General features: G+C 57.9%; 1 protein-coding gene across 1 annotated transcript; it reads left to right on the top strand.

Annotated features, from left to right (window-relative positions):
* Positions 1 to 8,354: 8,354 nt before the first annotated feature.
* Positions 8,355 to 11,674, top strand: Ly6s (lymphocyte antigen 6 family member S). Its single transcript, XM_090338787.1, has 5 exons — positions 8,355 to 8,432; positions 8,655 to 8,725; positions 9,432 to 9,548; positions 9,942 to 10,135; positions 11,465 to 11,674. The coding sequence occupies exons 2-5, from the start codon at positions 8,674 to 8,676 to the stop codon at positions 11,672 to 11,674; spliced, it is 573 nt and encodes a 190-aa protein (XP_090194913.1). The 5' UTR covers positions 8,355 to 8,432; positions 8,655 to 8,673.
* Positions 11,675 to 16,158: the final 4,484 nt, after the last annotated feature.

Genomic DNA, 16,158 nt, shown 5'->3' with positions numbered 1-16,158 from the left:
GGTGTGGGCCGGCCCAGCGCAGCCACCCAGCGGCCCTCCGGTTGCCCTCCCCCCACCCACGGCCCGTCAGACCTGTTCCCAGCACCAAGTGCCCCGGGCACCTAGTCCTCCATTCAGTTGCTGAGGCCATGGGAGGGGCTGGCCTCCTCCTGGTGTCTGCTGTGTCATAGGTCTGAGCAATGGAGCATGGCACTCACCCCAGCTTCCCATCCTGACTCGGGACTCTGGGCACTCAGAGGGTCCTTAGGACAGCCCAGGACCCCCCAGGACAGCCCAGGACACCCCCAGGACAGCCCAGAACCCCCAGGACAGCCCAGGACAGTCCCAGGACAGCCAGGACACCCCCAAGACAGCCCAGAACACCCCCAGGACAGCCAGGACACCCCCAAGACAGCCCAGGACCCCCAGGACAGCCCAGGACAGCCCAGGACACCCCCAAGACAGCCCAGGACACTCCCAAGACAGCCCAGGACACCCCCAGGACATCCAGGACACCCCAGGACAGCCAGGACACCCCAAAGACAGCCCAAGACACCCCCAAGACAGCCCAGGACCCCCAGGACAGCCTAGGACAGCCCAGGACACTCCCAAGACAGCCCAGAACACCCCCAGGACAGCCAGGACACCCCCAAGACAGCCCAGAACACCCCCAGGACAGCCAGGACACCCCCAAGACAGCCCAGGACCCCCAGGACAGCCCAGGACACCCCCAGGACAGCCCAGAACCCCCAGGACAGCTCAGGACACCCCAGGACAGCCAGGACACCCCCAAGACAGCCCAGAACACCCCCAGGACAGCCAGGACACCCCCAAGACAGCCCAGGACCCCCAGGACAGCCCAGGACACCCCCAGGACAGCCCAGGACACTCCCAAGACAGCCCAGGACACCCCCAGGACATCCAGGACACCCCAGGACAGCCAGGACACCCCCAAGACAGCCCAAGACACCCCCAAGACAGCCCAGGACCCCCAGGACAGCCTAGGACAGCCCAGGACACTCCCAAGACAGCCCAGGACACCCCCAGGACAGCCTAGGGACACTCCCAAGAGAGCCCAGGACCCCCAGGACAGCCCAGGACACCCCCAGGACATCCAGGACAGCCAGGACACCCCCAAGACAGCCCAGGACCCCCAGGACAGCCCAGGACAGCCCAGGACACTCCCAAGACAGCCCAGGACACCCCCAGGACAGCCAGGACACTTCCAGGACAACCAGGACACCCCCAGGACACTCCCAAGGCAGCCCAGGACACCCCCAGGACAGCCAGGACACCCCCAGGACAGCCCAGGACCCCCAAGACAGCCCAGGACCCCCAGGACAGCCCAGGACACTCCCAAGACAGCCCAGGACACCCCCAGGACAGCCAGGACACTTCCAGGACAGTCAGGACACCCCCAGGACACTCCCAAGGCAGCCCAGGACACCCCCAGGACAGCCAGGACACCCCCAGGACACCCCCAGGTCACCCCCAGGATAGCCCAGGACACCCCCAGGACACCCCCAGGACACCCCCAAGACAGCCCAGGACAGCCCAGGACAACCCCAGGAGAGCCAGGAAACCTCCAAGACAGTCCAGGACACCCCCAGGACAGCTCAGGACACCCCCAGGACAACCCCAGGACAGCCCAGAACAACCCCAGGTGAGACCAGGAAACCCCCAAGACAGTCCAGGACACCCCCAAGACAGCCCAGGACACCCCCAGGACAGCTCAGGACACCCCCAGGACAGCCCAGGACACCCCCAGGATAGCCCAGAACAGCCAGGACACCCCCAGGACAGCCCCAGGACAGCCCAGGACACGCCCAGGACAGCCAGGATAGCCCCAGACACCCCCAGGAAACCCCCAGGACAGCCCAGGACACCCCCAGGATAGCCCAGGACACCCCCAGGACACCCCCAAGACAGCCAGGACACCCTCAGGACAGCCAGGACACTCCCAGGACAGCCAGGACACCCCCAGGACACCCTCAGGATAGCCCAGGACACCGCTAGGACACCCCCAGGACACCTCTAGGACAGCCCAGGCACTTCCAGGACAGCCAGGACACCCCCAGGACAGACGAGGACAACCCCACCCAGGGCTCACTCAGGATGGTCCTGGCCCTGGCAGGGTGGAGCAGATTGGGCAGGGCCTGCGGGGTTGGGGGGCCGGGCAGTAAGGGGCGGGCCGCCTCCTGGCCAGCCTCGCTACCTGGTGCCCAGAGGACCCGGGTTGTTGTCCACCCAGGGTGGACAGACGTCAGACTACGGACTCAGAGCTGCTTCTCTCCCGAGGGTGACCAGGGAGAAGCGCGGGCCTCCTGCGCCCCGAGGCTGGCCTGGGGCCGCCCGCCCGGACTCTGGGGTTCTGCAGAGAGGTGGGTCAGGGCCCTCGGGTGGCGCCGGCCAGCCTGCAGGGTCCTCCACCGCTGGCCGTCCGACCCCTAGGGCTGGCGGAGCCTCAGCGTTTCCTGGGGCCAGGACCTTTCCCTTTGCTTTCCTGCCTTCTCCCGGCCCCTCTCCCTCCTCCAGAGCTGGCTGACCTGGGCAGGCGCACGAGGCCAGCAGGGGCCACGCCACCATCCAGCCCCTGCCTTCTGGGCTTTCTTGTTTTGGGTGCTGGTGCTGGGATTTGAACGCAGGGCCTGGGAGCTGGCTTTTAGCCTTTCACTTAAGACTAGAGCTCTACCACTGAAGCCACAGCTCCACTTGCAGCTTTTCAATGATGAATCAGAGATGCGAGCCTCACAGACCTTCTTGAACCAGGGTTCTCCAGATCTCCACCTCCTGAGTAGCTAGGTGCCAGGTGAGGGTCGCTGCGGCGCAGGCTTGCATTTTGTTCCTGTGACATGTGTGGACATCCAGCCTGGAGATATTGTCACCAGATACAGATGAGGGCTTGTGACTTTTCCTCTAAGAAAGCAGGGGTGGGCCGGGAGTTTGGCCTAGTGGTTGAGTGCTTGCCTGGCATGCACGAAGGCCTGGGTTCGATTTTTCGGTACCACATACATAGAAAAAAGCCAACAGTGGTGCTGAGGCTCAAGTGGTAGAGCTCTAGCATTGAGAAAAGTCCAAGGACAGTGCTCAGGCCCTGAGTTCAAGCCCCAGGACAGGAAAGAAAGAAAGAAAGAAAGAAAGAAAGAAAGAAAGAAAGAAAGAAAGAAAATAGAAAGGCATCCTGCCATAAACAGACGCTCGTCCTGCTGTCTCTTAGGAGCAAAGATGGTGCTTCTATGTCTCTAAATACCCTGTTTCTGAGCTGCCTTCATCAGACTCCTTTCCCCTGAAAAGGACTCTATCTTAAGCTTTTTCCATGCCCCATTCCCCTCATCTATCCTGCCTCAGCGTGAGTGAACTCTGTTGGCTGTGCCAAGCAGGTGCCCCTCCCCCTCCTCTCCCTCTCCCTTCTCCCTACTTCCCCCTCCCCCCTCCCCACCCCTCCCCCTCTCCTTTCAGATCAGGGGTAGAGGTGCAGCAGGCAGCTTCCTCTCGGGTCAGGATGAAGGTGAGCTGGCGTCAGGGTGGAGGTCATTCTTCATTGCTCAATGAAAGGCCTGGGGTCAAGAGAAAATGGTGGCGTGTGTTCTTTATCAGGCTATGTGTGAGCACCCCGTGAGGTCCGACTTCCTCTTCCGCTTCCATGCCACAGCTCCTCCCGTGTGTCGTTTTGGCAGGTACTGGATCTGGACTCAGCCTCAGGCTTGCCAGTCAGGCACTGCGGCACTAGAGCCACGTCCAAGCCCTTTGTGCTTCAGTTAGTCACCGTTCAGACAGGGCCTGGCGTGCAGGTTCCAGCCAGCCTGGACGGAGAGCCCCCTGTCTGTGTCCTGAGATGACCGGCTGTACCTCCACACCCAGTGGCTGGCTGTGAACTGTGGGCCCAGGCTGTCCTGGAGTCTTGAGCCTCTCATGTCTGCGTTGTAAGTGCAGAGGGGCCTTCCGTGTGAGACACTGCCTGGCGTCTCCAGGCTTCTTGCTTTGTCTCCTGTGCTGTAGCTTGAATTTTATATTCAGGTCTGGGACACCTCTGAGTTATTTTTGTGATGGGCACACGGTATAGGTGTAGAATTGGGTTGCTTTTGTTCCAGTGGTTTCCTGTGAAGGGAAGCTTCAAGGATTTTATTATGGTGGTTTCCTTGAAGGTAGGCTTTTACTACTGAGAAAGGATTACTGGGTCTCTTTCCTCCTTCCCTGCTCTTCCCTAAGCCAGGAGGTGTGCTGTCAGCCTGGAGCAGCTCTGGTGTCACCGCTGTCCCGTCTCCTGCAGAGCTGGTCCCGCCTGGGTGTCAGCCTCCCTGCTGAGTGGCCCTCCGCCTGCCCAGGGCTCCTGGCTGCTTTCCCCACACCTTATTTCTCTGATGGATCTCAGAGTACACGGTAACAGCAAAGTTTATCACCAGTAGCAAAGCTCCTGTAGAAAGGGGCGATCCCAGTGGGTCGCTGGGGAGAGAGCAGGAGCGGTGGTGAGACCTTTCCTCTGGCCAAGCTGTGCCGGACTTGCCGGGGCGTGGTGCAGGCAGTTGGACAGTCATTGTGTGCCAGGACTCTAGAGCCCCACGGCGGGAATGCAAGCGTCCAGCCAGGTTAGAATGACAAGGTCATGAGCGAAGCACCACCACCTTCACTGAGTTAGGCTCGAATGGGGGGCGGGCAGGGGCTTGCATTGCAGAGCCAGGCTGTTCCGGAGCTCAGGCGGGTCACCTGGGGGGGATTCACAACAAGGCAAAGGTCCCAAGCCTGAGTCTGGAGAGCTGCCTGGCATAAGCCAGGGGGTCAAGGGGGTTGGGAGCAAGGAAGCCAGAAGGAACCACACGGAACCAACCCAGGCTTCTCCTGTGTGCCCCAGCAGGGCAGAGTGGAGCCTTAGTGGGGTTTATGTTTTTAAATAGACAGACCGGGACCCTGAGCACATCCAAACACAGAACACAGAAGGGCACACACCTCACACACCCTCTGCACCCTGTGCCCGGCACTGAACACGGAGGACCAGAGGCTGCCGGGGAGGGGGAGCCGGGAGCTTGGCCCAGTCAGCAGGAGGCGGAGACGTCACCCTGCCTCCACCAGCACCCGCTGACGCTTTCTTGATGCGTTGACTTCCCTTTGTTACAATCTGATGATTCCCTTTTAATTCTGTGACTTTTTCAGGTTCTGGTTTTCTCATTTTGGTACTTGATTCTGAACTTAGGGACCTTCTTGCCAGGTAAATGCTCTGTCTTCTCAGCCAGCCCATCATGCTTTAGGTTTTATTCTGTTTTTTTTTTTTTCCCCCTTTTCAGTTTTTGTCCGGCGTTGTCCTCAGACCGCCGTCCTCCGGGCATGGCCTCTCACGCAGCTGGGGTCACGGGACGGCCACCACACTCAGCTCATTGGTTGAGATGGGTTCTGTTAACTTCTTGGCCTGTCTGATCTCAAAAGATGGTCCTGCCAAGCCCTGCTCTCTGAGCAGCTGAGAGTGAGTCTTGTTTTTTTTTTTTTTTTTTTTACATTTCAAAAACTTTTTTCTCTTTATTTAAACACAAAACACATTTACAGCATGCAGGTTAACTTAAAATTATGGTGTCTTCCCAAAGCAATACCAAATGTATCTTCAAGCACTGAAACTAAACCCAACTTACTCCACAGGTAGACAAGAGTGAGTCTTTTTAAATAACAACTAGCTTAAAGCACAACGAAATACACGTAAGGCTCACATGCACATACACACATACACACACTCACAGATACACACTCCCCCCACACACATACACACTCACAGATATATACACATATGCATTCATACACACACTCGTAGATATATACACACACACATACACACACTCACAGATACACCCCCCCCACACACATACACACTCACAGATATATACACATACGCATTCATACACACACTCGTAGATATATACACACACACACACACAGTCACAGATCTTTTGATGGCTCTGGGGTTTGAACTCAGAGCCTTAGGATTGTCTGGCAATGCTTGACCACTGAGCCACACCCAAGCCCTTTTTATTCTACACTTTTGTCTCTCTGGCCCATGCACATGGTCGTCCTGGCTCCAATCCTCCCATCAGTGACCATGGAGGGTCGGGGGCTGTAGGTATCCGCTGCCATACCCCACCCAACCGTGTGTGTCCACGCATCATGTGTCAATATCAGTCAGGTACACACATGTACCTATGTATTTTATTTTTGCTAGCCTGGAGTGTAGCTCAGGGGTAGAGCGGCCCTGCTCTACCAGCATTGTTAAAAGAGGACAGAAACATGAAATTGGATAGGGAAGGGGGGAAAACAGGATGAGGGGTGGGGATGGGGGAAGGGAAATGGGGACCAAGACATGAGAAAGGGGATCAATGTATGTGAAATAATGCACCTTCTATCTGGTGAATATAATGTAACCCTTCTATTAATTACAATAAAAATATATGGAAAAAAAGGACAGAAACACTAAGAAAAGAAAAAAAACTCAAACACCAAAAACCTTCCATAGCCTATTCTATAAGACTTTTGCTATTTAATCAACAACGAAGCCTCATTGAGACTTGAACACACCACCCAGGGCCCGAGCCTCTGCAGGTCAGGGCCTGCAGGTCCGCCTTGCTCTTCAGGGAAGTCCTGAGCTTCCTCTGCAGCCTTGGTGACCCAGGGTCAGTGCAGGGCTGGCCTGAGGCTGCACTAATGTCTTCTCCTTTTCCTTTCCCCAGTCCTGAGGCTTCAACTCCGGGCCCGGCACTGTCCCTGACCTTTCTTGCTCAAGACTAGTGCTCTGCCACTGAGCCACAGCTCCACTTTGAGTTTTAGTGCTTCATTGGAGATGGACGTTGCATACACTTTGCTGGCAGGCTGGCTTTGAACCAGGATCCTCAGATCCCACAGTGGTGTCTGCTGAGGAGCCAGGCGTCTTCCAGGTCCTGGCGTTTCTGCTTCAGTGTTTTTCTTTTCGTCTTTTGTCTCTCGTAGGCTCAGGGGCCGGGCTGGCAGGGGCTTTCTTCTGATTCCTCTTTGGACTCCATGGAGCTTCTTGCATCTGGGACACACACTTGATTCAGTCCGGGACGCCTGGTCAGCATTTACGCCCAGGCGAGGAAAACCCAGCCGGATGAGCAGCAAGAAGAAATTCAGGAGAAGCCGGAGAAGGGGTGAACTTGTTCAAAAATCAATGTAACCCCTCTGCACGTCCACTTTATCATGGCAAGAGGTAAGCAAAAAAGAAGTTCAGGAGATAATGAACACATGGATGGATGCTCGCCATCGCTGTCGTCAGAAGACACCGAGCTGCTGCCGGAGACACCTGCCACAGGCCGGCCTCAGCTCAGACGGTAGAGCCCAGACAGCAGTGCTCAGGGCTGGGAGAAGAAGGCCTGACTTGCTGGCACAGACCCGAACGGCGCAGCCACTTAAAAAAAGTTGTGTGGACAAAGACGTGTAGACAGCTGCAGAATAAATTACCCCTCACCACAGCCCAGAACCCATTCTTTGGCATGAGTTTTGCCACACACAGCAAGGAATGTCGGTGCTGTGGTCACACCTGTAAGCCCAGCTGCTCAGAAGGCTGAGATCTGAGGAGCAAGGCCGAAAGCAGCCCGGGCAGAAAATTCCAATTAACCAGCAAAAAATGTAAAGTGCGGCTCAAGTAGGAGAGCTCTAACTTTGAGCAAGGAAGCCTAAGCAAGAGCAGAAAGCCCTCGGTTCAAGTCCCAGGATTAGGATGTGTGCACATATGCCGGAGCACACAAACACACACACACATGCACACATGCACACACACACATGCACGCATGCACACACACATGCACGCATGCACACACACACACTCACGCACACACACACACACACACACGCAGGCAGGAAAGAAGGAACTCGGGGATACCAAGCTCGGCTGTCTCTCTGGAGGGGATGGTGTCTGTTTAAATGTCATGTTGGTGGTTCCACCGTTCAGTGTGACCCCCTAGGGGTGACCGAGGGCTCTGACCCCAGCCCCTTCATGTTTAGAGAGGTGGGGAGTCGACTATGTTCAGAGCCAGGCATCCTCAAGTAAACTGCCTGAAGGAACCTACACCCAGGGGTCTTGGATGGGGAGGTTTGAACTTCCTGCGCCTTGGTCCCCTTCTGCCACCCACCAGAACCTCCTTAGGGGCCAATGCCAGGCGCCCCCTCCCCCAGCACTCCCTGGCTGGCCCCTGAGGGCCAGCAATACACAGCTGCACCGCGGCCTGGCCCGAGGGGCAGAAGCTCCCACACCAGACACAGTGGAGCTGGAGGCCAGGGCCACCACAGCTCTTCCTCCAGGGCCCAGGGCTGGAGGAGGTGTTCAGAGCCACAAACAAATCCCTGCACAGCGGCTGGGCGGGGCCAGCACAGAGGGAGATGCTCATCAAGGCAGGGCTCCCCTGGGCGCCTCTGCTCCAGCCCCACTCGCCCGCTGCCTGGCCAGCAAGAGGACCTGAGGACAGGTGGGTCAGGGCAGGGCAGCTGGGCTGCAGCCCTGGGCTCTGCCTGGCGGTGGGGACGGGACTGGGAGCACAGGAAGGAAGGAAGCAGACAGCTCACCTTCCTGCGTGGAGCTGTCCACAGGCTGGGTCTGCTCGTGTGCCGTCCAGGACACGTGCTGGCCCTGGAGGGGGCGCTTCGGCCCACGCCAATGCCTGGCTTTGTCTCTGCGCCCCTCCACCCAGGGTGAGCAGTTCCCCCGCCATGAAGACCTCCACCATCATCCTGCTTGCAGTCCTACTGTGTGCAGAGAGAGGTGAGCTGGGCAGACAGCTCGGGGTGAACGTTGGTTTCCAGTTCCTGTCCAGGTGGGCAGCTGGCCCCTGGGGTCAGCTGGAGGCCAGGCAGGGGAGGAGGCACAAGCCTGCGGAGCCGGAGGTGCCTCTGCCCCACACCCCCACCGCCCCTCACTCATTCGCCCCAGGCAAACCCTGTGCCCTCTCCTGGGCTGAGTGCCGGAGAGGGCAGGACCCAGCCAGCGTGTCTGGACAGCATGGCCCCTGCCTAGGCCCTGGGCGGAGGTGACTGGCAGGAGGGCCTCTGCCCTGTCCTCTGCCCCTCGGCTGGTGCATATGCGTGGTGTGAGGGGGTCTGGTGGGTATGGGTGGTGGGGGGGGGTCTGGTGGGTATGGGTGGTGTGTATGGGGTCTGGTGGGTATGGGTGGTGTGGGGGGGTCTGGTGGGTATGGGTGGTGTGTGGGGGGTCTGGTGGGTATGGGTGGTGTGTGTGGGGTCTGGTGGGTATGGGTGGTGTGTGGGGTCTGGTGGGTATGGGTGGTGTGTGGGGTCTGGTGGGTATGGGTGGTGTATGGGGTCTGGTGGGTATGGGTGGTGTGTGTGGGGGGTCTGGTGGGTATGGGTGGTGTGGGGGGGTCTGGTGGGTATGGGTGTTGTGCAGGGGAGGGGTCTGGCCGCCCTGTGCTGGGGAAGACCCCTGCCTCATGACCTTGGCCTCTCTCCAGCTCAGAGTCTGAAATGCTACCAGTGTATGGGTGTCAAAGACCAGAGCACGTGCCAGCCATCCACCTGTCCCTTCCCCCAGGGCGTCTGTGTCACCCAGGAGGTGGAGCCTATTCTGGGTGAGTCCCAGGCTCTTCTGGGGGAGGGCAGGGTGAGTCTGGGGTCACTTGGTGGAATGGCTACTTAGTGGACCAAGCCCCTCTTCCCAGAACTCTGAACTCCAGGGCTCCTGGGGTCCCTGCCCTGGCCGCCCTGCCCTCGGGGTCGGCGTCCCCACAGCCCACCCACCTCCCACACCAGGCTCCGGGCCGGGCTGGCGTGGCAGGGCTGCAGCCTGAGGGGCAGACTCCCTTGGTCCTGTGCCCGGGTGGCCTCCCTGGGCCTGCTGGCCTGGCCAAGGCTTGGACAGGCTCTGTCTCTCCCTCTGGGCATGGTGTGGAGATCTCCAGCCTGGCTGCCTGGCTGTGGCTGCCCTGGACCCTGGGGTCCCACGTCCTCCCTTTCTCTTGCAGGGTCTAAGAGGCTGAACAAGTACTGCCTCCCTCTCTGTCCAAAGGGGAAAGGCCTGTCCATCAAGAACATACCAGTAATAGGCCAGATTTTCTCCTCGAGGACATCCTGTTGCTCGGGGGATCTGTGCAATGCGGGGGCCTCGGTTGGGGTCAGCGTCTGGACACTGGCTGGCGGGCTCCTGCTAGGCCTGGGGGTGCTGTTTCTGTACCCTGGGATGTGAGGGCCATCCTGCCTCTCCCTCTCAGCCCTCTTCTGCCCGTGCTCACCCAGCTTCCAAGGGTCCTGCTGGGGTTTGTGGCCCGAGGCTGGGTGTTGAGGGCGCCTGGCGGGGCGGGGTGGAGCCGAGGAGACCTCTGGAGGGCTGAGCCATCACAAGGTCTCTGAGGCCGCGAGTTGCCGCCATCTGCAGAGCCGCCAGGCGTGGAATGGCCCCAGAGGGTTTATTTTTTCTGCTTGTGCCAGTCCTGGGACCTGACCTCAGGGTCTGGGGGCCAATTGTGTCTCTCAAGGTTGGCATTCTACTACTTGATCCACAGCTCCATATTCTGCTTTGTGTGGTTCATTGGAGATAAGAGTCTCAGGGACTTTCCAGTCGGGGCGGGCTTTGAGCTATCATCCTCAGATCTCAGCGTCCTGAGTAGCTAGGACTGCAGGAGGGAGTCACCACTGCTCGGCAAGAAAAGTGCTCCTCACCTGACTTGTGGAACTGTAACCTCTCTGTCCATCACCTTTATAATAACGATAACAATAAAAATATATAAAATGAACTATTGCGTATTGAAATGGATTCCAGGAAATGGAAACATGGATTTTTGTTGTATTGTTGGCGGCGGTGTTTGTTTTTTCTTTTGGGGGTCACAGGGGGAGCAGAAATGGAGGAGGAAGGGTGAATAAATGCAGTCGTGGTATTCCGTAGACACAGTATGGAAAATGACCTGTGTGAGCTGTGTGCAGGGGTGAGATGGGAGCTGTGGGGAGAAGAAGGAAAAGAAGCAACATTGTCCAAAACAAAAGAAATGTTCTCGGCCGGGAGTTTTGCCTAGTGGTTAAAGTGCTTGCCTAGCATGCACGAAGACCCGGGTTCGATTCCTCGGTACCACATACATAGCAAAAAGCCGGAAGTGGTGCTGAGGCTCAAGTGGTAGAGCTCTAGCCTTGAGAAAGTCCAAGGACAGTGCTCAGGCCCTGAGCTCAAGCCCAGGACTGGCAAAAAAAAAAAAAAAAAGAAAAAAAAAAGAAATGCTCTCCTCACCCGATTTACAGCCCCTTCATAATAACAGTAAAACTGTATTTTTAAAGCAGCTCCTGGAATAGCAGATCTCCCACTTCCCGAGTCTGACTCCGGTGCGGTTCAGGAAGCTTCCCGTGTCCTGGGGTCAGGGCAGCCCTGCGGGCAGGCAGCGGAGCGACTGACCACTCACCCCTGGGCCGCGCGCTGCAGTGAGAGTCTCTGGAACCGCCCGCCCTCCTCCCCGGGGCAACTCCTCTCAGTCCACCTTCCACTCTGCTTTGTGTCTCACAGAATTCTTCCCCACCACGGCCAGCGCCAAGGAGGGCACTGCCGTCCACGCTGGTGCCTGAGGGAGGAGGCCGTGGTTCACCCCCACTAGGCCAGCAGGATGGGGGGCAAGGAGGGTCATTCATGACTTTGCTGGAGCCCAAAGCTCCAGCCAATGCCAGCACTGTCCGACACCACTGGCCCCCGGATTCTGGGGGCCTGACGGCCTCCTGAGAAGGCCAGAGCACTCTCTCTCTGAGGCTGATAAGGTCTCTGCTCATGCAGCACCAGGACCTGGCTTTTCCTTTGCTGGACTGGCCCTCCTGTCCAGCACGCTGGCCTAAGTCCTCTGGCCGTACTCTCGCCAGCCTGCCTGGGTGACCGGCCTGGTCCTGGGCCTCCACTGGCAGGGTCTTAACGCGTTGCTGCAGAGGGAGCCACCCTGAACGAGGCGGACGTTTACCTGCACCTGCCACCCCACCCCTCTCTTTGGAGCTCAGGGGTGACCCCAGCTGGGCGGGAGGGCGCCCCTGGATGTAGGAGGGAGGGCCTCCCTCAGGACGGACGCTTGGGGCAAACAGTGGGTTCCCTCCTGGGGAGACGAGCCAGGGGGAGCCAGGATGGGACGGGGCGGCCCTGCAGAGCGCAGGGCCAGGCTCAGAAGTGTGCGTGCCCCGTGTCCTGGGTCATGCCCTGACCTCCCACGCTGGCCAGCATGCCCAGAGGCCATCTTGAAACTTTAGTTATATCCTAAAGGTGAGTTAAAAGTAATGACTTAAAAACAAATCCGAGACTCTTGTTTAACTGGGCGTATTGTGGTTTTGTTTGAGAGATGTGAAACCCCAGCCGTCCCCACAGAATGGGGTGGACCAAAAGGGGCGGGCTGTGGTCCCCGCTGAGGCCGGACTCCTGCCACACCGCCTCCATCCCCTAGGGGCACCAGAGAGCTGCCCTCCCCTCCGAGGTTCTGATGCCGGAGGCAGAGCTGCCTGGCAGAGCCAGCCGCCCTGGAAGCCCCCACCACGGCCCTTGCCCACAGGGCCAGGCCTGGGGTCTGGACTGGGAGAGTGGAGGGGAGCTGTGGGCAGGCCTGTCACAGGGTCGCAGGCCACCTCTTCTCAGCACTGCTGGTGTGGCTTTATCATTAGGGCGAGGTGATGGTGAGCTAAGTTTGTGAAGGCAGCACTTGCACTTGGCGGACAGTGTGACAACTCTGTCCCTTGGCTTTTCACTGAACTCTGGTGCTCTGCCACTCGAGTCACAGCTCCATCTTCAGCATTTTGGTGGTTAACTAGAGATAAGAAATAACTGGACTTTCTTGCCAGGCTGGCTTCCAACTTGGATCCTCAGATCTCAGCCTCCAGAGTAGATAGGATTGCAGGCGTGTGTGTGTGTGTGTGTGTGTGTGTGTGTGTGTGTGTGTGTGTGTCCACGTGTCCACCCGCGTAAGTGTATGTGCGTGACTGATCAGTAACTCCTTGTACATTTGACAGTTTAGTTGTGCAGTTTTGGTAGACGTGGTATGTGAATGGCAATGAACAGTTATCGCCTTTGTTGAACTTCACACTTGGACGCCCACCAGGCCACCAGGTGCCTGTGGCTGACACACGCAATCCTAGCTCCTGTAGAGACTGAGCTCAGAAGGACTGGAGCTTGAACCAGACTGGGAAGAAAAGCTCAGGAGACCACCGACTCACCAGGGGCCTGGGGGCCACACCGAGCTATGTGGGAGGCTCAGCTTGGAGGGACCGCACAGATGTCCTGGGGACTCCCTCTCAAAGGAAAAGAAGCTGATTATGTGGCAAACCGCTGGTCTCAAAGCCCTGTCTCCATATTTGGCTACCCCAGCGCTCTCAGCTCCTCCCAGGCCCAAGAGGTCACCCTGCCAGAGGCAGCTGAGGATGTAGGTCACAGTTCTGAGGACGGGGCAGGAAGCTCAGATGTCCTAAGAGCCCCTGGGTGTCATGATGAGAAACTGCCCCAGGGGTCCTTCCTCCTGCCACCCCCCTGTGGCTCCACCCCCTGCTGACAGCGTCCAGGCGCCCATAGCACCGACCAAGGGTGAGGTCTCCCTTCATGGCTTCTGTCACAAGGCCACAGGAAGTATGGCTTTCTGCTTGTCACATCACCTGTCCTACCAGAGTGAACACAAAGGCTCAGTGTGTGTGTGTATGTGTGTGTGTGTGTGTGTGTGTGTGTGTGTGTGTGTGTGTGTGTACATTAGAAATCCTAGGACAACTCAGAGCACCAGGAGGGGCCCTGCAGGAAGTCTTCTAAAGCTGGAAGTGTTATCCCTCCACCAGAAGGGAGGCATAAGGGAGAGGCAGGAGGGAGAAGGGAGAGAGCCCACATGCCCTGGAGCGGGGGTATCTGGAAGTGAAGCTGCAGGAGGGAGGGCGGAAATGGCCACTTCCTGGCCCCCACAGACTGGCCTGGGTCTACCCTGACCTGCTCACTCAGCCTCTCCCCATGGGGCTGCGTCTGCCAAAAGGCTAGGTCTCCCTTCGCACCCTCTCTCTCCTTATTTGGCATCTTGGGACAGGTGGTCAGCTCTGACGTGGGGAGCCCTGGGGTTGGGCCTTAGCCTGGAACTCATGCTACTCCCACAGCATGGCTGGCCTCAACGGGAATGTTGGCAGGGCACCAGACGCCTCTGCTTCCCGGACTGGGGGAGGTAAAGCCCATCTTCAGGCCTGGGACCCTGACACCCATTTCTGTCACATGGAGACTGGAGCTGACCTGCTGTGCTCACGGTCCTGTCTGTGGTCAGCCCTAAAGGGGACCCAAGATCTGAGCAGTGGGACAGGGAAGAGGCGCAGACCCCAGGACACTGCGGAGAGAACGCCTGGCCCCTGCTGTCTGGGGGATTCTGGACCCAGGGCGGAGTCGACCTCCCTTGGTGGTTGCAGTGTCCCCATCACCTCTAGAGTTCTGGAGAAGGGTCCTGGGGGAGGTTCAGCAGTCAGAATGCTGCCATGCCCGAAGGAAGCTCGGCCAGTGGCAAGGCCAGTACCCTCAGGGTCCCCACAATGAGGAGGGACCTTCAAACTGCCAGCAGCCGGGACGAAGAGTACTGCATGAGAAGATTAGGGTTCCCCGAAGAAAGAGTGCCTGCTCTGCCAAGAGAGGAGCTGCCACTAGGGGACGCACACACCACGCCATAAGCCCAGACCTCGCCCTGCACCTGACTCCATCCATCCTACACCTGACCCCATCTACACCTGACTCCACCTACACCTGACTCCACCTACACCTGACTCCACCTACACCTGACTCCACCTACACCAGACTCCACCTACACCTGACTCCATCTACACCTGACTCCACCCATCCTACACCTGACCCATCCATCCTAAACCTGACTCCACCTACACCTGACTCCACCTACACCTGACTCCATCTACACCTGACCCCATCTACATCTGACTCCACCTACACCTGACCCCACCTACACCTGACTCCACCTACACCTGACCCCATCCACACCTGACTCCACCTACACCTGACTCCATCCACACCTGACTCCACCTACACCTGACTCCATCTACACCTGACTCCACCTACACCTGACTCCATCTACACCTGACTCCACCTACACCTGACTCCATCTACACCTGACTCCACCTACACCTGACTCCATCTACACCTGACTCCACCTACACCTGACTCCATCTACACCTGACTCCACCTACACCTGACTCCATCTACACCTGACCCCATCTACACCTGACTCCATCTACACCTGACTCCACCTACACCTGACTCCACCTACACCTGACTCCATCCACACCTGACTCCACCTACACCTGACTCCATCTACACCTGACTCCATCCATCCTACACCTGACTCCATCTACACCTGACCCCATCTACACCTGACTCCAACTACACCTGACTCCACCTACACCTGACTCCACCTACACCTGAATCCATCCACACCTAAGGCCACGTACACCTGACTCCATCCATCCTACACCTGACTCCATCTACACCTGACTCCATCTACACTTGACTCCATCTGCACCTGATTCCATCTACACCTGACACCATCTACACCTGACTCCACCTACACCTGACTCCATCCATCCTACACCTGACTCCATCTACACCTGACTCCACCTACACCTGACTCCACCTACACCTGACTCCATCTACACCTGACACCACCTACACCTGACTCCATCCATCCTACACCTGACTCCATCTACACCAGACTCCACCTACACCTGACTCCATCTACACCTGACTCCATCCATCCTACACCTGACTCCATCTACACCTGACTCCACCTACACCTGACTCCATCTACACCTGACTCCACCTACACCTGACTCCATCTACACCTGACTCCACCTACACCTGACTCCACCTACACCTGACTCCACCTACACCTGACTCCACCTACACCTGACTCCACCTACACCTGACTCCATCTACACCTGACTCCACCTACACCAGACTCCACCTACACCTGACTCCATCTACACCTGACTCCACCCATCCTACACCTGACCCATCCATCCTAAACCTGACTCCACCTACACCTGACTCCACCTACACCTGACTCCATCTACACCTGAATCCACCTACACCTGACTCCACCTACACCTGACTCCACCTACACCTGACTCCATCTACACCTGACTCCACCTACACCAGACTCCACCTACACCTGACTCCATCTACACCTGACTCCATCCATCCTACACCTGACTCCA

Source organism: Megascapheus bottae, chromosome 9 (assembly GCF_031878675.1).
Source record: "Megascapheus bottae isolate mThoBot1 chromosome 9, mThoBot2.hap1, whole genome shotgun sequence".
Classification (NCBI taxonomy): domain Eukaryota; kingdom Metazoa; phylum Chordata; class Mammalia; order Rodentia; family Geomyidae; genus Megascapheus; species Megascapheus bottae.
This window is presented reverse-complemented; position numbering and strand designations above follow the sequence as displayed.